Source organism: Bactrocera tryoni, unplaced genomic scaffold (genome assembly GCF_016617805.1).
Source record: "Bactrocera tryoni isolate S06 unplaced genomic scaffold, CSIRO_BtryS06_freeze2 scaffold_7, whole genome shotgun sequence".
NCBI lineage: Eukaryota > Metazoa > Arthropoda > Insecta > Diptera > Tephritidae > Bactrocera > Bactrocera tryoni.
The window spans coordinates 7025144-7050395 of record NW_024396366.1 but is presented as its reverse complement, the minus strand read 5'-3'; the positions used below and the strand labels follow the sequence as shown (position 1 = coordinate 7050395).

Below are 25252 nucleotides of genomic sequence, written 5' to 3'. Positions count from 1 at the left end.
CATTATCTCTTCGTAAGGCGCAAGGATGTTGGACAAATTTGAAATGTGATATGAAAACGAACTATTCTGGTAAATGTAAACCGGGTCAGTTTTAACAAGCACATATGTTTTTGTTTTTTAAATCAATTGTGTTGTCGCATAATGCGATAGTGTAATAAAGGAAAAAAATTGTTCTGTAGGTACATGTCTGTACTCTTATGTTATCTTTGTGAATAACACGTCCCCTATTTGTCGTTACCGTCCTTCCGTTGTCTTCTTTAACAATTTGTTTCGCGTATTTTTTCACGTTTTTATTTCGTCTGTGCGTCTTCAAAAATATGACGTCACCTTGTCTATAATTCAGCTGCTGTCGATTACGATTCTGATAACGTAAGACTCGTTCCTGATTTTCTTGTAGACATTCGTGGATGTCAGAATACCCCTTTTGATTGAAGAACACGTCCTCGGGTTTCTCGTTGGTTACCGAATGGATCGTTTTATTGTATTGCCGAACGGCTTCAAATATCTGTTCTTCAGGTGCTGAATTGTGCTGGTCTGCCAAAACTTTCGCGAGTTCAATTATTGTGCTGTGCGTACGCTCTACTTGCTCTACGCTTGTCCGTTTGTAGTAGAATGAAACGCTGGCGTTTTGGTGTGCGCTATTTGTAACCTTTTGTAAATTTGTTGTGCACATAGGCTTGTAAATGATAATTCGTTATCAGTCATTAGAAACTTTGCGTTTGGGTATATTTGTGAAAGTATTTCGTCGACATACTTGTATATATCTTTTCTTGAAGGTATTTGTCGGAAGCGGCAAAAATTTTAAATATTTGTCAGTTGAGCTAATGTATATGTTATCGCTTATATAGAATAAATCTAAGTGTTTGTATTCTCCTACTTTGTTTGGTGTTGGTGCTGCACCAATCGGTTGTTTGTTTGATCGGCGTTCGTATTTGTTTGTGAGACAGATTTCACAGTCTTGTACTTCTTTTTTACAAGCGTCTCGTACGTTTGGCCAGTAATATTTTAACGAAATTTCCTGTGCGTTATTTTTGTAATTTCTGTGTGCACGTCTATGTGAGTAATTTATGATTTGTTTTTGTTTTTCGATTTCGGTTATGTCTTCAACCGTTTTATGAGTTAGAACAATAGATACAGAGGGAAATGCACTGATAATATCATTTTCAACGAAAAATAATATTTGTTCATCTATTTTTAGAGCGTTTACAACTTGTGGTTTGATTACATTTTTTAATCTTTTAGTGTTAAAAAAAATTGTATGTCTACTGTTAGAAAAGATATTTTGGGATGATACTTGGGTGGGGTTTGCGTCTGATTGTTTTATAATAATTTGATTTTTAAAGCAATTTAATGCTTGCTTTACACGTTTAATTTTTTCTATAGGAGGGCTTTGTGCTGAATGTTGGGAATTATTAGAATTAGATGTGTTATTAATTTGTTGGCGCGAAAGTGCATCAGCAACAACGTTCTGCTGACCAGGTTTGTAAGTGATTTTAGCGCCGTATTCTTCGATGAAATTTTTCCATCTTTTTAATTTTGTATTTGGGTTTTTTTCCGATATGGCAAAAATTACAGATTGATTATCGGTGTAAATAATTAAATCTGCTATGCCATACAAGTAATTTCGAAGCATTTGTAAGGCCCACGCAATTGCGAGTAACTCCTTTTGGTTTGTAGAGTAATTCTGTTCGGTTTGGCTAAATGTTCGTGATATAAATGATATGGGTTTTTTATTTTGCGATAATACATCTCCTATCGCGTAATTACTAGCCTCTGTGGTTAATTCGAAAGGTTTGTTAAAATTTGGTTGGAAGAGTTCAACCTGAGCTTGCAATTCTTCTTTTATTCGACTTAATGCTGCTATTGCAGGTTCATCTAATGCAATTTTAATTTTTGCGCTTTGAGTCTTTGATATGCCACCGTTTCCTCCTCTGAGAAACGTAGTAAGTGGTTTGACAATGGCAGCAAAATTTTTTATGAATTTCTCTATAATAACTTGCAAGACCTAAAAAGGATCTGAGTTCTTTTAGTGAAGTAGGCGTGGGAAAATCTTTTATGGTTTGTATTTTTACTGGATCAACAGTATTTTTATTACATTTAATTATGTGTTCCAAATACTCTACGGAATCTTTAAAGAAGTGTGATTTCTCATTGGAAATCTTCATGTTAGCTTGATGAAGTGCATTTACAATTATACGTATGTGCTCGATATGCTCTTCAGGAGAAGAAGAGTAAATGAAAACGTCGTCTATATAGACATAGGTAAATTTTCCAATATATCTTAAGATGTCATCTATACACCTTTGAAAAATTGACGGAGAATTTTTCAGTCCAAAAAGCATACAAAGAAATTCATATTTGGCTTCATTTATGCTGAAAGCTGTTTTTTCTCTGTCAGATTCTTTAATAAGAATTTGATGAAATCCAGATTCTAAATCTAAAGTTGTAAATAGTTTTGTTTTACCAAGATTCTGTAATGTCATGCCTACATCAGGTATGGGATATCTATCTGTAATAGTTTGAGCATTTAGCTTTTGAAAGTCTACAACCATTCTGCGTTTAGGTTTCCCTTTTTCATCAGTACCTTTTTTAGCAACTGTCCAAATGGGTTAATTGGATGGACTTTTACTAGGTTGGATTATTTCATTTTCTAAAAGTTTATTTACTTCTTTGTTAATAAAATCATTATCAGACATAGGGTACGGATATTGTTTTGTCCAAATAGGATCGTCAGATTTCGTCCTAATTGTGGCTTGTACTGTAGTAGTAAATGGTAATATTGAGTTAGTACCTTCAATTTGTTGCATTATATTTTCAATTTCAGATCTATATTCTTCATTGTTTACTGTAGAATTTAATTTTTGCAAAGTATCACTTTCTTTCTTGGCCCTATATTTATAACTGAGCTTGCACTCGAAAAGATTAATCTCTGCTTTTAGTGTTCTAAGTCCCTGTTCACCTAGAAGCATATCAAATTCTTCTAATGCATGAGTTTCAAAAAATGTAGGCAAATTATCTAACACTGATACTATTTTTTTTATTTTGTTATTGAGAAACCATGAAGAGTTTTCACTTTAATAGGTTAAGTTGGAATAGACTCACCAAGATTACATTTAGTGCTTATATAATTGTTTGTTGCTCCGGTGTCGATAAGAATATTTACTTCTTTGCCTGTATCCCTGCAGTGGCGTTGCAGACACGGCAATTCATTCACTCGCCTAAAAAAACAGGGCCTGTCTTGAAATCATCGTCGCTTTGTTGTGGGGCAAGAGAGTCTAGTTCTTCTTCATATGTTTGGTTTACACGTTGCATCTTCTGTGGTGCGACGTAGTTACGTGATGAAGGATTTTGGTGCCTCTTCTGTGGGTCTCCTCGAAATGGGTTGCTTGGAGATAATCCTTGCATTTGGCGGTCATAGTTGTTTTGTATAGGTGCGGCGTCGAAGTTGGTGGGTCTTCTGTATTGGCGTGAGGAATCTACGTCCATTGGTTGGCACTGCTGCGGTGGTGCACTTTGCGTATATTGCACCTGCACGTTTGGCTTGTATCTTCGGTGGTCATTGTGGTAACTTCTGTTTGGTTGATACTGTATGTTGTTGTATTGTCTCTGGTTGTTTTACTGTCTCTGGTTGTTGTACTGCATAGCATCAAATTGGCAATTCACGTTGTCATGGCTTATAGTGCAAGCGATAGCGTAGGCGGCTTTTAAGTCCTTTGGATTGTGGCTGTAGAGGGTGCCGCTGGTATACTTGCTATTCAAGCCAAGTATAATTGTTCTGATTGCTTCTGTCCATCTCGATTTTGGTTAGGGCAAGATTCAATGCCTTGCTGACTTCACAATGAAATTCTGCCAGCGTAAATTTCCCTGGTATTATTTTTTTCATCTCATCCAGTAACACGTATAAAGGCCTCTGGTCTGCATAAGTGTAGTCCAGTCGATTTATTATTGAGTAAAAATTGAACTTTGTGTTGTGATTAATTAATATGTCGGCTGCCTCTCCTTGAATTTTTGAATGCAGTATCGAGAGTGAAGTGTAATATGTTGGGGTTGCGACATATTCTTTTATGTTCTGATTTCTGTTGCCCGTAAAATCTGGTAACGACTTGAAGACATCTAGGTTGATCTGCGATTCGTAGGCGATATTTGGCTTGCAATCATCGAGCTGTTCGATAGTCCTTATATTCGATTGCAGACCATGTTCTAGGGTAGCCACCCTTTCTCGGTTTTCTGTTAGAGTTGCAGTTAAGGTTGCAATTTGAGCCTTGAGGCTTGCTATTTCCTGCGCAGACATCTTTGGATTGGCGTTGAATAAAGAACGATTCAAATTAAAAAGTTTCTGTCTCTTTTTATGAGATTCCAGCTTGATGATCTTTCGTCTAAGACTTGTCCGTGCTGCTTCCAATTTTTCAGGAACTTTTGAGATCCGCTTTCTCAGGACGTTGTTTTTATGTTATTTTTTGTGGTTGCTGCTATCCAGTGTTTCAGGATCTGCCGTCTGTCCGCTTTTTCAGAACCTTGTGTGTGGAAGTCCTACTTCCCGTGGAATTTGCTTTTAAATTTTATTTTATCCGTTACCGCAGGATAAAAATGGCTTTACGAACGGTTGAGCCCCCAGTTAACAAAATGTCGTTTGTTGTGAGTAAAGAAATTATGTATATTTAATTTATTTAAAACTCCTTACGTACAGCTGCAACCGAAACCATTGGTTTTCGGAAAGTGCAAAAGAACAGCTGGTACTACAAGGAGTGCCGTGTCGCAGCGGAGAGAAAACAGGCTGCCTACCTCGCAACGTTACGATCGACCACAACACGTGCGGGATGGGATAGATACCGAGAGTTGAAGAGGGAAGCGAGACGTATTTGCAGAGAGAAACAGAAAGAGGCCGAAATGCGTGAGTACGAAGAGCTTGATAAGCTGGCCGACAGGGGTAATGCTCGAAGATTCTACGAAAAAATGCGGCGGCTTACACAAGGTTTCAGACCGGAGCATACTCTTGTAGAACCCCCAAAGGTCTAGTCACCGATGCCCAGAGCATACTTAAATTATGGAGGGAACACTTCTCCAGCCTGCTGAATGGCAGTGAACGCACAACGCCAGGAGAAGGCGAACCCGATTCCCCAATCGATGACGATGGAGCTGACGTTCCATTACCCGACCATGAAGAAGTTCGAATAGCAATTACCCGCTTGAAGAACAACAAAGCGGCGGGGGCCGATGGATTGCCGGCCGATCTATTCACACACGGCGGCGAAGAACTGATAAGGAGCATGCATCAGCTTCTTTGTAAAATATGGTCGGACGAAAGCATGCCCAACGATTGCAATTTAAGTGTGCTATGCCCAATCCATAAAAAAGGAGACCCCACAATCTGCGCCAACTACCGTAGGATTAGCCTTCTCAACATCGCATATAAGGTTCTATCGAGCGTATTGTGTGAAAGATTAAAGCCCACCGTCAACAAACTCATTGGACCTTATCTGTGTGGCTTTAGACCTGGAAATCAACAACCGACCTGATATTCACCATGCGCCAAATCTTGGAAAAGACCCGTGAAAGAAGAATCGACACACACCACCTCTTCGTCGATTTCAAAGCTGCTTTCGACAGCACGAAAAAGAGCTGCCTTTATGCCGCGATGTCTGAATTTGGTATCCCCGCAAAACTAATACGGCTGTGTAAACTGACGTTGGGCAACACCAAAAGCTCCGTCAGTATCAGGAAGGACCTTTCTGCGCTGCTGCTAACTCGGCTTTAATCGGGTAAGCGATGTCTACGCCAATTAAGAAGAACACAAACTGACCATAGTATTGTTTATTGCAATTGTCACCCGCACGGCTGTGTTTATTTTTCAGTTTAGAAGGATTTTATATTATATAGAAGGTCGCAAAACTAATACGGCTGTGTAAACTGACGTTGAGCAACACCAAAAGCTCCGCCAGGATGATATTGATATCATCGGCCTCAACACCCGAGCCGTTAGTTCTGCTTTCTCCAGACTGGACAAGGAAGCACAGAAAATGGGTCTGGCAGTGAACGAGGGCAAGACGAAATATCTCCTGTCATCAAACAAACAGTCGTCGTACTCGCGACTATGCACTCACGTCACTGTTGACAGTCATAACTTTGAAGGTGCAGATAATTTCGTTTATCTTGGAACCAGCGTAAACACCACCAACAATGTCAGCCTAGAAATCCAACGTAGGGTAACTCTTGCCAACAGGTGCTAGTTCGGACTGAGTAGGCAATTGAGAAGCAAAGTATTCTCTCGACGAACAAAAACCAAACTCTATAAGTCACTCATAATTCCCGTCCTGCACCATATAGCAGAGGCCTGGACGATGACAGCAACTGATGAGTCGACGTTGCGAGTTTTCGGGAGAAAAGTTCTGCGAAAGATTTATGGTCCTTTGCGCGTTGGCCACGGCGAATATCGCAATCGATGGAACGATGAGCTGTACGAGATATATGACGACATTGATATAGTTCAGCGAATTAAAAGACAGCGGCTACGTTGGCTAGGTCATGTTGTCCGAATGGACAAAAACACTTCGGCTCTGAAAGTATTCGACGCAGTACCCGCCGGGGGAAGCAGAGAAAGAGGAAGACCTCCACTCCGTTGGAAGGACCAAGTAGAGAAGGACTTGGCTTCTCTTGGAATATCCAATTGGCGCCACGTAGCGGAAAGAAGAAACGACTGGCGCGCTATTGTTAACTCGGCTATAATCGCGTAAGCGGTGTCTACGCCAATAAAGAAGAAGAAGACTATGTACTAATGAAATTGTATGGGTCTTTTAAAAGACAAAAAGCGCCTAGCTCATAAAACGACAACTAACCTTAGCTGTTAATTTTATCGTACTTCAGGAGCATGAACATAAATTAACACAATAAAAAAGTTGATAAATGAATTCTCCAAACCCGCAATATTTTTAAATTCAATTGTTTTCTAAACACACCACGTATATCGTTTAGATGCTGTTTTTTAGCGTTATTGTCTATTTAATATTTTCGAGCATTGAGATATGAGCGCTATTTGTGTTGTTAGCAGTTACTTTAACACGTTCTACCCGGCGTGGACCACCAGTGGTGATGGGCACTGCGCTTATCTGGCGGCGTGGACCATGGAAATGAAATAGATTGGGGAATTATAAATTTATATTTGCTCTAGGCGTTTTCAACATAAACAAAATTTATTTTTTATAGTTCTTTCTAAAAAAAACAATTAAAAAATTGCCGTTACACGAACAACTTGACAATCTTGTCAACATAATGTATAGAAACATATGTATCAAACAATCTCGGCCATAAAATAGAATAAAATCGCGAAAATTTTCGCGCGATTTTTTTTTTAAAACTTTCGATGTGGATTCATTTTATAAAAATTTTTGACGATGTAGCTCCATCAAGGACCAGTTTTTATCAATGGTATGGTGAATCGCGGTCGTGTATCTCCAAGACGAATTTCAGGAAGGTCGTCCAAAATCAGTTAATGTTCGGGAAACTTTTGATGCTGTACGCAAAGTGGTATTGCACGATCGTCATGTGCCTTAACTATTGGTATTAGTGAGACTAGCATACAATCAATATTACATAAAGATTTAATTGTAAAAACCTTGTTCAAGTTGGATTTTCTAATCGCTCAAAAAAAGGCTGGTTTCGATTGGTCGAGAGAAATGTTAAAAAAATATCATAACGGTGCTTCGAACATGGTTATGACAACGTTGCAGGTGACGAATAGTGGATTTATGCGTATGAGGCCAACAAAAGTTGTTCGCGCACGAAGCACTTCCAAGTAAATTGTTGCCTGTTTTCTTGGACATGTTGTAACCATACCACTGGAACAGCGCAGATAGTAAATTCTGAGTGTTATATGTACACCCATTCAGGGGTGTTGTGGAATCCAAGACAGAATTGCTTAGCTGTCAGAATAGCAAACCAATTCTGATTTTCAATGGTGTCACAGAATCTGATTGGATTTTCGTCTTTTCGAACATACGCAAAACCAATATTCGAATCAGCTATTTACTAATGTGACAAAACTTGCAACTGAATACATTTGGAAGCAATCCTATTAAAGTTTTTAATGAGTTCCGAATTAAAGAAAGATTTTAAGAGACAACATTTATCGAATGAATATAGACGTATTTGGGTGTTAAGTTACGTTTAATACGTTTTGTAAATCTTCTTTAAGGGAGGATTTTTTTTTGCTTAAATCTCTTTAAAAATTATCTAAGAATATGCCCCCAATGTTATAGATGGGAATTTGAACTATTGTCGAAGCTAGAAGGGAAATAGTGACCGATCACTGGTAGATATGTATATACATACATATATTAGCGCATGGGCAGAAAGCAAAAACTTTGACGCGCGATTTCTCGGTTTTCATTCTTACGATTTTTCTTAATTGGCGGACAGGATAGGAAAAACTAAACGTATGGAATTGGGGCAAAGTTTATTATATTTGGCATAAAATTATCTTCTATTTAAACGAAAAAACTAAGAAAAGTCAAGTTTGAACATACATATTTTTGAACAACACAAAGTAAATTTTTTTTGGTCAAAAACCACTTTTTTAATTTAAAAAAAAATTGTAAAATTTCACACTTTTTTCAAATTTTCTTAGTTTAACTAGAAGACAAACTATTAAAAAATATGAATCTCTTTGAATTTTTTGTTTCCGATAGAAATTGCGACCTGCATACTGCCCGCCGTCCGACAAATGCACATGCGAGATGCATTGGACAATTGCTTCCCTAAGGCAGAATATCAAAGAATTCGTATCCAAAAAATTTTCATATGATCTTTAAATATATAACTATAAACCCTAGAACTACGCTTTAATCAATTATTTCTTTCCCTCCAAAAAAAAAGTCGTTTTCTTAAGCCTCTAAAGCAGGCTCCTCCAGCCCTGAAAGTATTCGACGCAGTACCCGCCGGGGGAAGTAGAGGAATAGGAAGACCTCCACTCCGTTGGAAGGACCAAGTGGAGAAAGACCTGGCTTCGCTTGGAATTTCCAATTGGCGCCACGTAGTGAAAAGAAGAAACTACTGGCGCACTTTTGTTAACTCGACTATAATCGCGTAAGCGGTGTCTACGCCAATTAAGAAGAAGAAGAAAGCCTCCTTAAATATCCGCATTTTTTTTTTTTTCAAAACTCAATAATTAAGACATTTCGTGTTTTATTCGTATGTTTTCTCCTATAGAAATAAAGATAAATTAATTCGTAACAATAAAATCACATGAAGTTAAGAAACTTACATTTCAAATCTGTGTGCGAATATCTTCTTGCTTTGCTTCTGACAGCAAAACCGATAAAATTGGTTTCCGTGACGCCCAAAACCGATACAAATTCTGTTTCGAATATCAAACCAATAATGTCTGAATTCATGACACCTACTGCTTTTTTTGATCGGTTTCCATTCTGATTCCGACAACTATCAGATTCCACAACACCCCTGATTAGTTTGTCAGCTATCTTTCAAGAAATCTGGAAAACCAAACGTTGAAAACGGATCACTCTTTACCACGTTAATGCTACCTCTCACACATCAACTGAATCAACTGCATTTTTAAGCATTCAAAACATTGATTTGATGAGTCATCATAAGAGAGTATCGGGAATTTATAAATAAAACGAAAATTTTTCAATCATCATCCAAATTTATTTTTTTCAATCGTCAAAACATTTTTTGTAGGCACTTTCCGGGATGGCCTTCAGCTCTCGCGTCGAATGGAAAAAGGTAAAAGTCACAGGGAGCCATATCAGGTGAATACGGTGCTTGCTCAATGATATTTGTTGAGTGTTTGGCCAAAAATTTTACTCAAAATACGTTGATTTAAATTTTAAAATTCGACGAACACTACTGAGGTCGATTGAGATAAACAGCTGCTGTAAACAGACTGGTTGACAGATCGCTAATTTTAGGCATCATAATTAAGGACAGTTGTACCAACCTATGAAAAAAAATTACCGGTCTTCCATATAAGTTGGAGATAAGAGGGGAAAATGAAGAATTCCCGGTACTTTCTTGACATAAACCAAGATGTTTTCCGACATCTGAAGAGGCTGTTGATGCGCATGTGTGATACCTGAATCAGAGTGGCAAAAGTGCTTCGACAATTGGTTCAAACGCATGCATAAGTACGTAGATCTTAATCGAGATTATTTTGAAAAACAATAAAGTGATTTTCGGACCGAAGAATTATTGTAATCTTTTGGCGTTACGGCTCATTGTGAGCTTTGGCCTTTAAATGTTATCCAATATTTTATCTGCCTCTTTTACATAAGCAAATTTCACAAAATTGTTGTTCGTTAAATTTATTTTATATTATTTATTATGAAATCAATATTTCATTTTATTCTAAAACTAAGAATGTAGAATTTTGGTAAAATATTTGAAATTTAATTTACTTTTAGTGCAATGTCTGTGAGAATAGATGTTATTGGAGATAACATTAGAAAGAGATCATCTTCCGTTACAGAAACATCTAAGCCGATGAGTTTTATGGATACAGGAAGCCTTCGTGCGGAAAAATAAAATTTGTAATATGAATCAGACAGGTAAATTATGTATGTTATCAAATTATATTCAATTAACTTTTAACGTTAATAGCATAACATGAAAAATATGATTTAAATACATTATATACGTTCATATATAAAATGTTCCGTAGTGAGGTATAGATTTTCACATCTTCTTCTTCTTCTTAATTGGCGTAGACACCGCTTACGCGATTATAGCCGAGTTAACAACAGCGCGCCAGTCGTTTCTTCTTTTCGCTACGTGGCGCCAATTGGATATTCCAAGCGAAGCCAGGTCCTTCTCCACTTGGTCCTTCCAACGGAGTGGAGGTCTTCCTCTTCCTCTGCTTCCACCGGCGGGTACTGCGTCGAATACTTTCAGAGCTGGAGTGTTTTCATCCATCCGGACAACATGGCCTAGCCAGCGTAGCCGCTGTCTTTTAATTCGCTGAACTATGTCAATGTCGTCGTATATCTCGTACAGCTCATCGTTCCATCGAATGCGATATTCGCCGTGGCCAATGCGCAAAGGACCATAAATCTTTCGCAGAATTTTCTCTCGAAAACTCGTAACGTCGACTCATCGGTTGCTGTCATCGCCCAAGCCTCTGCACCATATAGCAGGACGGGAATTATGAGGGACTTATAGAGTTTAGTTTTTGTTCGTCGAGAGAGGACTTTACTTTTCAATTGCCTACTCAGTCCGAAGTAGCACCTGTTGGCAAGAGCAATCCTGCGTTGGATTTCCAGGCTGACATTGTTCGTGGTGTTAATACTGGTTCCTAAGTAGACGAAATTATCTACAACTTCAAAGTTATGACTGTCAACAGTGACGTGAGAGCCAAGTCGCGAGTGCGACGACTGTTTGTTTGATGACAGGAGATATTTCGTTTTGCCCTCGTTCACTGCCAGACCCATTTTCTGTGCTTCCTTGTCCAGCCTGGAAAAGCAGAACTAACGGCGCGGGTGTTGAGGCCGATGATATCAATATCATCGGCATACGCCAGCAGCTGTACACTCTTATAGAAGATGGTACCTTCTCTATTTAGTTCTGCAGCTCGAACTATTTTCTCCAGAAGCAGGTTGAAGAAGAAGTCACACGATAGGGAGTCGCCTTGTCTGAAACCTCGTTTGGTATCGAACGGCTCGGAGAGGTCCTTCCCGATCCTGACGGAGCTTTTCGTGTTGCTCAGCGTCAACTTACACAGCCGTATTAGTTTTGCGGGGATACCAAATTCAGACATCGCGGCATAAAGGCAGCTCCTTTTCGTGCTGTCGAAAGCAGCTTTGAAATCGACAAAGAGGTGGTGTGTGTCGATTCTCCTTTCACGGGTCTTTTCAAAGATTTGGCGCATGGTGAATATCTGGTCGGTTGTTGATTTTCCAGGTCTGAAGCCACACTGATAAGGTCCAATCAGTTTGTTGACGGTGGGCTTTAATCTTTCACACAATACGCTCGATAGAACCTTATATGCGATGTTCAGGAGGCTAATCCCACGGTAGTTGGCGCAGATTGTGGGGTCTCCTTTTTTATGGATTGGGCATAGCACACTTAAATTCCAATCGTTGGGCATGCTTTCGTCCGACCATATTTTACAAAGAAGCTGATGCATGCACCCTATTAGTTCTTCGCCGCCGTGTTTGAATAGCTCGGCCGGTAGTCCGTCGGCCCCTGCCGCTTTGTTGTTCTTCAGGCGGGCAATTGCTATTCGAACTTCTTCATGGTTGGGTAATGGAACGTCTGCTCCATCGTCATCGATTGGGGAATCGGGTTCTTCTTCCCCTGGTGTTGTGCGTTCACTGCCATTCAGCAGGCTGGAGAAGTGTTCCCTCCATAATTTAAGTATGCTCTGGGCATCAGTGACTAGATCACCTTTGGGGGTTCTACAAGAGTATGCTCCGGTCTTGAAACCTTCTGTAAGCCGCCGCATTTTTTCGTAGAATTTTCGAGCATTACCCCTGTCGGCCAGCTTATCAAGCTCTTCGTACTCACGCATTTCGGCCTCTTTCTTCTTCTGTCTGCAAACGCGTCTCGCTTCCCTCTTCAACTCTCGGTATCTATCCCATCCCGCACGTGTAGTGGTCGATCGTAACGTTGCGAGGTAGGCAGCCTGTTTTCTCTCCGCTGCGACACGGCACTCCTCGTCGTACCAGCTGTTCTTTTGCACTTTCCGAAAACCAATGGTTTCGGTTGCAGCTGTACGTAAGGAATTTGAAATGCCGTCCCACAGTTCCCTTATACCGAGTTGTTGACGAGTGCTCTCAGAGAGCAGGAGTGCAAATCGAGTAGAAAATCGTTCGCCTATCTGTTGTGATTGCAGCTTCTCTACGTCGAACCTTCCTTGTGTTTGTTGGCGTGCGTTCTTTGCTACACAGAGGCCGGTGTGAATCTTGGCTGCATCCAGATAGTGATCCGAGTCGATGTTAGGACCTCGGAGCGTACGCACGTCTAGAACACTGGAGACGTGTCTTCCGTCTATCACAACATGATCGATCTGGTTGGTGGCTTTTCGATCCGGAGACTGCCAGGTAGCTTGATGTATCTTCTTGTGCTGGAATCTAGTACCACAAATAACCATATTTCGGGCCCCGGCGAAGTCGATCAGCCTCAACCCATTTGGGGATGTTTCGTCGTGGAGGCTGAATTTACCGACCGTAGTGCCAAATATACCTTCTTTGCCCACCCTGGCCTTAAAGTCGCCAAGCACGATTTGGACATCGTGGCGGGGGCAGCTCTCATAAGCGCGCTCCAAGCGCTCATAGAAGGCATCTTTGGTCACATCGTCCTTCTCTTCCGTCGGGGCGTGGGCGCAAATCAGCGATATGTTGAAGAATCTCGCTTTGATGCGGATTGTGGCTAGACGTTCATTCACCGCAGTGAATGATAGTACTCGGCGACGGAGTCTCTCTCCCACCACGAATCCAACACCAAACTTGCGCTCCTTTATATGGCCACTGTAGTAAATGTCACAAGGACCTACTCTTCTCTGTCCTTGTCCCGTCCATCGCATTTCTTGGACGGCGGTGATGTCAGCCTTTATTTTCGCGAGGACATCAACCAGCTGGGCAGCGGCACCTTCCCAATTAAGGGTCCGGACATTCCAGGTGCATGCCCTTATCTCGTAGTCCTTATTTCGTTTGCCATTGTCGTCATCAAAAGGGGGGTTTCTCTTCCGAGGCTGTCGCTTTCTTTTCATTGGGGGGGTTTTTTACGTGGCGGGTCCCAAACCCAGCGCACAACCCTAAGCAGGGGATGTTTCGCCTTCTCACATTAGCTCGCCTTCGAACGGATGTTCTTAGGCTACCCAGAGGATACTTGGTCAAAGACCGGAAGTTGTGAGCTGCTTGAGCCATGTGTAAAAGAATCGTTTCTGGCCACTCCCAAGTGAATGGCGATCAGAGAACTTTCCTCACTTGCGTGAACTTCTACACATGACTCCATCCTCCAACAATTCACACATCATTGTCAACAATTAAGCATATTTAAAGGGTAAGTTAATAAGCAAACTAGTCATATTTGGTTTGCGAAACAGCTACTTAGTGTAATTGAAAACTGGAGATGGATTCGTTACAGCGAATGGTAGACTTTGTAGGCAAGTCAATCACCGAAGTGTAAGTCTCATGATCCTAGACGGTGCAACGATCAACGAATAGTTCAAACAAATAAAAATTCAAAATAAACATGAAATTAAAAAATAAAAGTTTAAACAGTTTTTTAAATCAATATTTTTATATTGATACCTGTTATTTAGTTCGGGTTCGTTCTATGCCGGCATTTATTTCCGTGTTATACTTTTATTTATCTACACCCAATTGGATATTAAACCAATCCAATTTTTTTTAGCAAAATATTTACACTTGCAATTGCACTTACTAAAAACATAATTATGGCACAAATCTTTGGCGCCGCGATCTGAAGGTACCGTTGGAAATTCTCCTGATCAAAAAATATATAGTGCTTTATGTAGGTACCGCAAAAGCTTAGTTTACGAATAATTCGGCTTTAAAGTTCAAAAATTTATAGGGAAATGGAGCGCTGCCATATGATAATAAGCAAATATGAGCAATTCACCGAAATTTCTCTTTTCGCTATAATTCCTTTTCTTTTATTTAGCAATCTTATTTCTAATAAAAACAAGTGTGTCTATAAATTATATTTCAAATTAAAATCAGTATATGTAGGGTAAATTCTCTTTTCATCATATGGATTTTTTCTTATTTAAATTATTAAACAACTAAGTATACGTAATATTATATAATAAATAATAATAATGTTATATAATAATATTACGTAATAACATAATAAAATACTTAGGTTATCTCGGGTATTGTCTCGATCAGGACTATTTTTTTAAACGAGTACTACGCAAATGTACTTCAGTCACCCAGGGTATTGGCTCGATTAGGGTTATTTTTTTAGAGCCCGGCCGAAGGCCGCCAACGCAGAGAGAAGTACTACGTGACAGTACTTCAGTGACCCCGAGCATTGGCCCGACCAGGAATACCTTTTATAGCGCGGCCGATGGCCGCCAACGCGGAAAGGAGTACTTTACATACTCAATTATAACTGAAAAAATGTTGGAACGAATTTTTTTATAATTACTAAAGAAAAAAGGATCACGCGAAAATACAAACAAAGAAAACGCTGTCGTTAAATAATCCTTCATATTTGGTTTTTAATATGTGGCAACGCTCGTTTTCTTCATGATTTATAAATTTGCTGAAAAATATCAAAATAAAAGTGAATTGTTAACTTATTTTAATGTTTAGAGTGTATATTTAAAAATACAAAGTGAAAAATGTTAAAAAGTTTAGTGAAACAATGACAAACAGTATGTGTTATTGATACACATTTTGGAATTTTTAATCGGGATTATTTTAAAAAATATATGTGTTAGCAACATTATTTTTGCATATTATCTCCGTAGAAGCTCCCTTATCAGCTCATACCCCCTTTATATCGAAGTTCGTGTTTTCTGACCGACCGCCAAAATAATCGGAATCGTGCCACCATTATTAATTGAAGTTTTTAAGACTAAGAAAGTAAGATCCATGTTTTCATCTAATATTTTTTTGTAACTCTTAAAAATTTGCCATATGGAAGTTTTTCTATACTTTTTAGAAGATTTTAATAAATTGATACTTCATGAAAAGCACTAGGCATTAATATGAGGCATTGTTCATAATTTTCAAATATTTTCAGCAAATTATAATCTTGGACGAGGTAGATGTGACAGTTTTCCAACCAGAACTAGAGAGTCCAATGATGACGCGAATCAAAGTTTTAAATCATCACATGTACAAAATGTTCCTTGTACAGCGACGCCTCGTATTTTATCACTTTCCCGGTACAGTACAAGTCCACCAATAGCTTCTTGTGGAAGTACAGAAAGAAAAGAATCGGTGAAGCTCGATGATCAAGAAGAAACCGGAAACTATTTGCCATTTCGTTACAAGTAAGTACTAAAACAAACAATGTTATAGTGTTTTTACTTAGTTAGGCCTTCAAAATTGGTCTAACTTTGACAATTTATTCTGGAAGTAAGGAGACAGGAATTGGATATCTCTTTCAAGCTTTGTTAATCAAATATTATATTAAGTATTCGCTTTGTTGCTTTCATTATCGAATAACACCATTGCCGGCCCAACAGCTTGGGAAGATTGTTTTTATTTATGCGAAAAATATAATTAATTCTGGTAACCGTACAGAAAACTACTTACATATCTTTATATGTATATATAAATCTTCTGACCATGTGTTTGTAATTGAACTGCTCCTAAACGGCTGGACCGATTTTGATGAAATATTTTGTGTGTGTTCAAGGAGATTCGAGAATGGTTTAGATTCACAATTTGGTCCACTGGAAAATGTTTTTTTAATTAATTTTTCATTTGTAATCAATTGCTAATTTTGGAATGTTTGACCGATAGATTGCGCTACCATCGCAGTATCCAATATTCAAACCTTAAATTGGCGTAAACGTGCAATAAACAAAACGATGCCAAAGTAAAAGGCGACATCTGTAGACAAGTTTTCATAATGTGGACAGTTGTTCGTTCTTAAGTAATACATTTGGTGATTCAATACATCTATGGGTAGCTATAACTTTTTTTTCATACCTGCTAAATATTGGAGGGGGTATCTTGACAGGCAATTTGCAAATTGCAAAAGATCTGGCATAAAAAAATTGCGGAATAACTGAACTGTTGATAAAAAGGTCTATTAATATTTGAGATATACAGAAATTTTTTCGAAGCATTGCAAGACTGATGCCATAACCTTGCCAGCCGATTTTTTGTCTTTCCACGCTTGAGAACCGTTTCTTAATATGCGGTCCACCAGGCTGAAAATCGATTGGACTCGATTGATTTTACTGATGTACAACCCAAATTCAATAGTATTTTTACCCCAAAAACCAATTCTTTCTTAACGCACGAAATGCTTTTTGATTCATTTTTGTTGCTTCACCAAAAATGCGATTATCCCTTACATAATTTTTATAATCTAACTAATAGAAATCATACAGATGGTATTAGTACTGGTACTACCTATGTATCAGCCACAGTAAAACATGGGCGGGTCCTCTAGTTTCTTCTATTACATCAGGCTTTTCTACAAAAGGAAAACGGGTTTGTTTTATAATTCGGGATATTGAAAATTGTTTAAGGTTTTGTAGTATAATTTAAATTTTTTCGTTCCAAGTTAAAATTTTCCAAGGGAAATAATGAGTGAATGAGTAGAGTTTGATCTTTGTTCGCCGAGAGAGGACTTTACTTATCATTGAAGTAGCACCTGTTGACAAAAGTTATTCAGCATTGGATTTTGAGGCTGACATTGTTGTTGGTATTAATTTCGGTTTCTAGATGGACGAAATTATCTACGACTTTAAAGTTATGACTGCCAACAGCGATGTGGGAACCAAACCGTGAATGCGACGATTGCTTGTTTGATGACAGGAGATATTTCGTCTTGCCTCGTTCACTACCAGACCCATTTGCTCCGCTTCCTTGTTCAGTCTGTAAAAATAACTGCGTAGATATTGAGGCCAACGGTATCAATATCATCAGCGTACGCCAGCAGCTGTACACTCTTATAAAAGATTGTACATTCTCTATTCGGTTCTGCAGCTCGAACTATTTTCTCCAAGAGTAGATTGAAGAAGTCGCACGATAAGAAGCCGCCTTGTCTGAAAACGGAGCTTTTGGTAATGCTCAACGTCAGTTTGCACCATATTAGTTTTGCGGGGATATTAAATTCAGACATCGCGGCAGCTTCTTTTTGTGCTGTCAAAAACAGCTTTGAAATCAACGAAGAGGTGGTGCGTTTCGATTCTGTTTTCACGGGTCTTTTCCAAAATTTGGCGCATGGTGAATATCTGGTCAGTTGTTGATTTGCCAGGCATAAAGCTCCGCTGATATGGTCCAATCAGTTTGTTCACGGTGAGCTTTAATCTTTCACACAATACGCTCGATATGCGATATTTAGGAGGCATGGTGAGTTGTTGGTCCAATCAGGTATATTGATGCTTCAGTTCTTCGCCGCTATTTGAATAGCTCGGCTGGAAATCCAGCGGCTCTATCGCTTTGTTGTTCTTCAGACGGGTAATTGCTATTCGAACCTCTTCATGGTCGGACAATGGAACGTCTACTCCATCGTCATCGATTGGGGAATCGAGTTCACCATCTCCTAGTGTTATGTTTCTCTGCAATTCAGCAGGCTTGAGAAGTGTTCCCTCCATAATTTTAGTATGCACTGGGCATCAGTCACTAGATCAACTCTGGAGGTTCTACGCTATGCTCCGGTCTTGAAAATTTATGTTAGTCGCCGCATTTTTTCGTAAAGTTTTCGAGCATTACCCCAGTCGGCCAGCTTGTCTAACTCTTCGTACTCACGCATTTCGGCATCTCTTTTTTTTGTCCGCTAATGCGTCTCAATTCCCTCTTCCAACTCTCGGTATCTATCTCATCCCGCACGTGTTCTGGTTGTAACGTTGCGAGGTAGGCAGTCTGTTTTCTCTCCACTGCGATACGGCACACTCTTCGTAGAAAATCGTTCGGCTATCTGTCGTGATTGCAGCTTTTCGACATCGAACCTTCCTTGTGTTTGTTGACGTGTGTTTTTTGCGGGCAAACAGGAGACGTGTCTTCCGTCTATCACAACATGATCGATCAGGCCCAACCCATTTTTGGATGTTTCATCATGGATGCTGAAGCACGATTTTGGCATCGTGGCGGGGGCATAGAGAAGCCTCATAGAAGACATCTTTGGTCACATCGTCCTTTTCTTCCGTCAGCGCGTTGCATATAGGAGCATTTGGCCTCAAAACCGGAAAAATTTATTTAAAGTGATTTTATGAATGAAAATTAATAAAAATGCATGATTGAATATAATAATGCAATATATTAAAATAAAACAAGTAAGGAAGGGCTAAGTTCGGGTGCAACCGACATTTTATATTGAATATATTTGAGTAGGGGGAAGTATGCACCATATTTTATCTATTTTTGCTCATCCCACATATAACTGCTATGCCACATACTCAAAAAATATTATCTGGGTTTCATTAAGGTACCTTACGTACAATCACCAATCATATGGAGCAAGGTCAAGTGGATGTGCGAAAATCTTGGTAATAGTTATATGGGGGAGGGTCAAGTTTTCGCTCAATTGTATCTGTTTTAGACACAATGATATACCGCTATGAGTAAAAACGCTCTGTAATTTTTATTTTCATAACTCAAATATTAATCGATATATCCAACATGAAGTCACCTGGAAGTTCGAAAATCTTTTTATTAGGTATATGGGGTCTAAGGGAAGTATTGACTCAATTCAACCCATTTTTGATTCAAAGCTACTATTGTCGGGAAAGGATTCTGTGTGAATTTCAATTCCATATCTCACACATTGAACGATTTTTTCGGCAAAAGTAAACTATAGGTACCGGGGTCTACACATTCGGTACCTAGTGGCTTGAACAGTTTTAGTTGGATTCAGACAATGTTTGGTCATAACGTGGCATACTTTAAGGGAATTATTACCGCAAAATTGTATTCCGTTATATCAATTACTTCTTTATTTGTGTAGTGGAAAGTGAAAGAATCAAATGGAATTTCAAGTTATGTTATATGGGAGATTGTCGTGACTGTACTCCGCTCATTTTCACACTGTGACATAGAAAAATTAAAATAATATCACATACCAAATTTAGTCGAAATCGGTCTGTCGGGTCCTGAGATATGGGATTTCATCAAAAAGTGGGCGGTCCAACGCCCATTGTCCAATTTTCACACCGGCTCCGATTTCAGTATTAAATTAAAACAAAAAAATAAATAAAGCAGTACTCTTTTTATGCAAGTGAACAACCTAATTCAACACCCTTTTTTTTAAAGAAGGGAAAGATGGGGGAAAAAGTTTAAGTGTATGTATATTAGGCCGGGTCGATTTGTGGGGAGGCCATTCGCCCATTGCTCTATGAAAATCATATTCTAGGGATCAAAATAAGATACTTTGCCGAAGGAACCATACCTCTGAAACGAATTTTGATGTCCCCCAATTTGGGTCGAACTTTGGGTAGGGGCAAATTTTGAAAAATCCCACTTTGACCCATTTAAAGTGCTCCAATTGAGTCCAAATGTATGACCGACCCCCACTAACTTTGGACGGCCGATCCACCCATGCCAGTGGCACACCCCACCTAACAATAGACAATTGTGTTTGCCCTTGAAAACACTTATGCTTAAGATATATGTACATACTGTCGGTATGTACAGTAGATTAGTGTTAAGATGTGTGTATACACTCAGCATGTGGTGCATACATAAATTAGGATAAGGAATGCTATAAATAAAGGAGCTCTGGGCAACCAGAGCTGAGTTCTATTTAACAACCGAAACCCTACGCGTCTTACTTTACAATTACCATTTCATTCTTATTACCTCAAAAAGTTTACAATGAGTCCACCATCCTCTGCACCGCAAGATGAAGCAACTACATCAACAACTATCGAAAACCCAATGAGTCATATACCCAAGCATGATGTTACTGTTTTTGGTGTGTCTACTGATTTGACTGATCTTAATTTACCAACCCATCTGGATATCTTAAGATATTATTTTTACTTAAGCGAACGTGCTAAAACAGAACAAAAAAGTTTTCCCATAAATCATTCACTATTCAAGTACAAGATAAGTTGATTGGAATTTGGGAAAAACTTGGTATGGAAATAATGCTGAAAAAAAGTGTATGTAATAAATTGAATAAATTGCTTGACAAGTATCAAGAGCAAATCAAGAGAAGAAACAACACCCAACAATTTACAGAATATGTAAAATCTCTGGAAACAATTTTTTACATTGGAACATGTAAATGCGATTTGAAGGCAGCTCCATGTGCATGCGGTTGTTCCCGAACGCCTCAAAGAGTTCATGCACGATCAACATAATCAGAGAAGACTAACAATGAATGCATTTATGATGGAAACTGAAGAGCAAGGAGCAACGTCTATGTCATCAATGCCAACATACCAAGATCCCGATGATTCAACATACGCACCGCCACCGGTTCAAGAAGATATGGATAGAAGCACAAGTTCACAATACACAGAGAGCCGCTGAAACCGCTCTTTTGCAAGATTTTAAAATTAAAGATAAGCATGGGAAACCTCTCATCATGGATAAATCGAAACGGGTTATACCGGAAAATTTAGAGGCTGTTATGGCGACGATATTAGAGAGCCGTGCGAAATTGCCAGACTTGAATGTAAAAAAGACTTCAAACAATAATTTTTTTAATTTCTTTCCTATAACTCACTTAAATTAATTTTTTTCATTTACATATGGCATGGGTGGATCGGCCGTCCAAAGTTAGTGGGGGTCGGTCATACATTTGGACTCGATTGGAGCACTTTAAATGGGTCAAAGTGGGATTTTTCAAAATTTGCCCCTACCTAAAGTTCGACCCAAATTGGGGGACATCAAAATTCGTTTTAGAGGTATGGTTCCTTCGGTAAAGTATCTTATTTTGATCCCTAGAATATGATTTTCATAGAGCAATGGGCGATTTTTAAATCGACCCGCCCTAAGGTATATATTAAGTAGAAACCCTGTAGTTTAGTTAAAAAATTAATTTATAACTCGACCTGCCCCCGACACTATAACAAAAATACTATTTTCTAAAAACTGGAGAAATATTTTGTCGTTTTTTTTGATTATTATTTGTTTACCCAAAAAAAACAAAATAATACATTAACTAAATTATTCTTTGCATTATTAAAATTAAATATATACCATGTTGTCCAGAATTCACTTCACGCAACACTAAACACCAGTTGCAATTTCGAGAATAATAGAGAGTATCGAGAAGAACGTGCGTACTGAACGAAGTCTAGGTTCCGACTACTTGTGTGGCAATATAGCGTGCTGAAGGTCAATCATTTAATCGCTTTATTGTAGAACGTTTACTTAGGTACTAAAAAAATCAATTTTGAGTAGCATCGCTGGAGTTTGTAATTTTCACTTTTGTCCGGTTTTTGAAGGAAAATGCTCCTATGTGCGTTGGCGCAAATCAGCGATATTTTGAAGAACTTCACGATTTCGACATCGTGGAGGGGGCCGCTCTAATAGGTGCGCTCCAAGCGCTAGTTAAGGAACATACTCCTTAATAATAATATAAATAATGTATCAAAACAACATTAAAGAAAATGCATCAAAACAACCTTGAGTTGGAACAATACAACAACCTTATCTTAGAACAAAGGAAATGTATCAGAGCAAACAATATATATGTTTACAAACCTAAACAAATAATATAATATACATCTATATCTAAACAAATAAACTAGTACAAATACTAGTTAGTATAAATAGAAGTAAGAGCCATGTAATAAGTTAGTCTTGGGAGTATTATTAAAGAGTTCATATTTCGGTGCAGCTCAAAAATACATGGTGCTTTCCAAAGTAAATAGGACTTTTAGAATCTAGCGCCCTTTGGTGGGCCATCTACTATATGTCGACTGGTGCGTTAGAATCTGCCATCTTTATCGATTGTCCAGTGAGAATTTCGTGATATTTCATATATTGGAAGTGAAGTTATTGCATTTTAAGTGTCAGAATGTTTGTGTTATCGGTGCGAAAATAAGCTTCCAACAAAGATCCAACATTAAATTTTGTTTTAAAATTGGTAAAACTTTTACCGAAACTTATCAATTGATGAAACAAGTTTACGGCGATGATTGCCTACCACGTAGCAGAGTGCACGAGTGGTTTCAACGTTTTCAAAGTGGTCGTGAGCACATAAATGACGATCAACATGTGGGCCAATCAAAATCCGTGATCACCGGAAATTCCATCGAAACTGTGTGTGAATTCACCATCAACGTCGATTTATCGAATATTGGCGAACATTTGGGCTTACGAAAGGTGTGTGCTTGTTCCGCACAAATTGACTCACGACCAAAAATTGCTCACGTAGCAGAGTGCACGAGTGGTTTCAACGTTTTCAAAGTGGTCGTGAGCACATAAATGACGATCAACATGTGGGCCAATCAAAATCCGTGATCACCGGAAATTCCATCGAAACTGTGTGTGAATTCACCATCAACATCGATTTATCGAATATTGGCGAAAATTTGGGCTTACGAAAGGTGTGTGCTTGATCCGCACAAATTGACTCACGACCAAAAATTGCTCAGAATCCAAAATTCGAAGGACGCTTATTTGACCAAAAATCACTTTTTAACCATTAACCACTCCCCGTTTTTACCTAATATGGCACCGTGCGACTTCTTCTTTTTCGGAAAAATGCATTTCCCTATGAAAGGAAAGCGTTATGTAGACTAGAGATACTGCTGCGACATGCTTTTGGACCATGCAAAAAGCTGTATTGAAGCAGAAGGATACTATTTTGAATAAAATAAATTGATTTAGCCAAAAAACCATTTGTTCTGGTTGTTTCTTTTTTGTTTACTTTGGAAAACACCGTGTATAATATTTTGACTCATTTTTACTTCATGTAAAAATTAACTCGATCATAAAAGACATCTATGGGCGCAAATCAACGATGTGCTGAAGAACTTCGCTTTGTAGCTGATTGTGGCTAAATGTTCATCCACCAGGGTAAATACCAGGACTCGGCGACGGAGTCTCTCTCCCACCACGAATCCCACACCGAATTTACTATCTTGTATATGGCTACTGTAGCAAATGCCATAAGGATCTACTCGCCTCAGTCCTTGTCCCGTCCATTGCAATTCTTGGACGGCGGTGTTGTCAGCCTTTATTCTAACGAAGACATCAGTCAGCTGGGCAGCGGCACCTTCCCAATTAAGGAACCGAACATTCCAGGTGCATGCCCTTAAATCGTAATCCTTAACACGTTTGTAGGAGTCGTCATATCATAAGACATAAATCTGTATTAGACGTAAAAGATTGATTAAATTAATTAAATAACGAAAGTCAAACGTAATAATTTTTAAATGTAAACACTAATATTAGCATATAAAAACAAATGCTAATGTAGAAGCTTCTCATGTGATGTGAAATTTGGTCTTTGTTAAAAAATGTGTAATATTTTAACAAAATCATATCGAACGGTGTAACGAAGGCTCATTCTCTATTAAGAAAGTACAATTAAAAAAATATTCTTTCGATATATACAATTTATGTTCCTTAAATCATTATCATGAATTAAATTCACTATTTTTAGTTTCTAATTCCACAATGTTTGAAAATAACTAAGAAAGGGCATTTCTTAACTTATAGGTTCCTTCAGAATCAATCTTCTTGTGCTTTTAAAGAAATTAATAACAAATTCGGATACTTTGCAATACTGCTTTATTAAAATACCTACTTGAAGTTAGTAGTTAGGGGGTTTCACAGTGTATGTTATATGTTTATTTAAATACTAAATACATTTTACTAGTTAGTACAATAGTTTTGTTCATCTGACAGTTGTTTCTAGCATCTTAAACTTATCGAGATAGGAAGAGATTACCAATAAGAACGACGTAATGTTAAAATGAACTAAAACTCTTAAATTTATTCAAAATGGGTTGTGTTTTTTTGTTATGCTAATAATTTTATACAATTTATGATTTGAATAAAATGTTAGCCGAATGGGTACCACGGCTCCGTTTGCATATCTCCATCCGTTTACGCCAATTTTCGATGACTCGGCGCAACATTTCGGCTATAGTGCGCTGAAAAGGCGCTTAAAGGCTTCTAAAAAGTGGGGTGGCATCATGCCCAAAATAGGTGTATTGTACAAATCTAAAGTTGTATAAACCAAAGTTTCTTGAAACAATGACTTCTGGGACCCAGGTCACGCCCAACCTAACTGCAAGGTTATGTTTAATACATATAAATCAAACACCAACTAGGATATCGGAAGAAAGTTTTACTCAAATAGTACCTGCTTTGTTATCTGGCATTTGAAATTGGACCTAACTGTTTAAAAGTTTCCAAATACTGAATATGTCCATTACTGACTTTATACCGAAAGGATTGGTGAGTCCGTGAGATATCTTATGAAGCACATCGCCCTAATTATGGATAAAAGAATTTCCTAGATACTGGTTGACTCGGAACCATGTGTTATTTAGTGTAAATATTTTGTCAATAATAATTTAGTTATATTGATTTTAATGTAAATATCTCGGATGTAAAGGAAAATATAACTATGAAAGTAAGGAGTCTATGACGTATGGTATAAATTATGAAGTAACCACATATGA

The 25252-nt window shown here is 38.4% G+C and overlaps 1 protein-coding gene across 1 annotated transcript in view; it reads left to right on the top strand.

Annotated features, from left to right (window-relative positions):
* LOC120781590 (insulin receptor substrate 1) overlaps positions 1-25252 on the top strand; it is a 179206-nt gene that overhangs the window by 119590 nt on the left and 34364 nt on the right. The window contains 3 exon segments of the mRNA XM_040113825.1: positions 10416-10530; positions 10532-10559; positions 15724-15976. Coding sequence (XP_039969759.1) covers positions 10416-10530; positions 10532-10559; positions 15724-15976 — 396 coding nt within the window.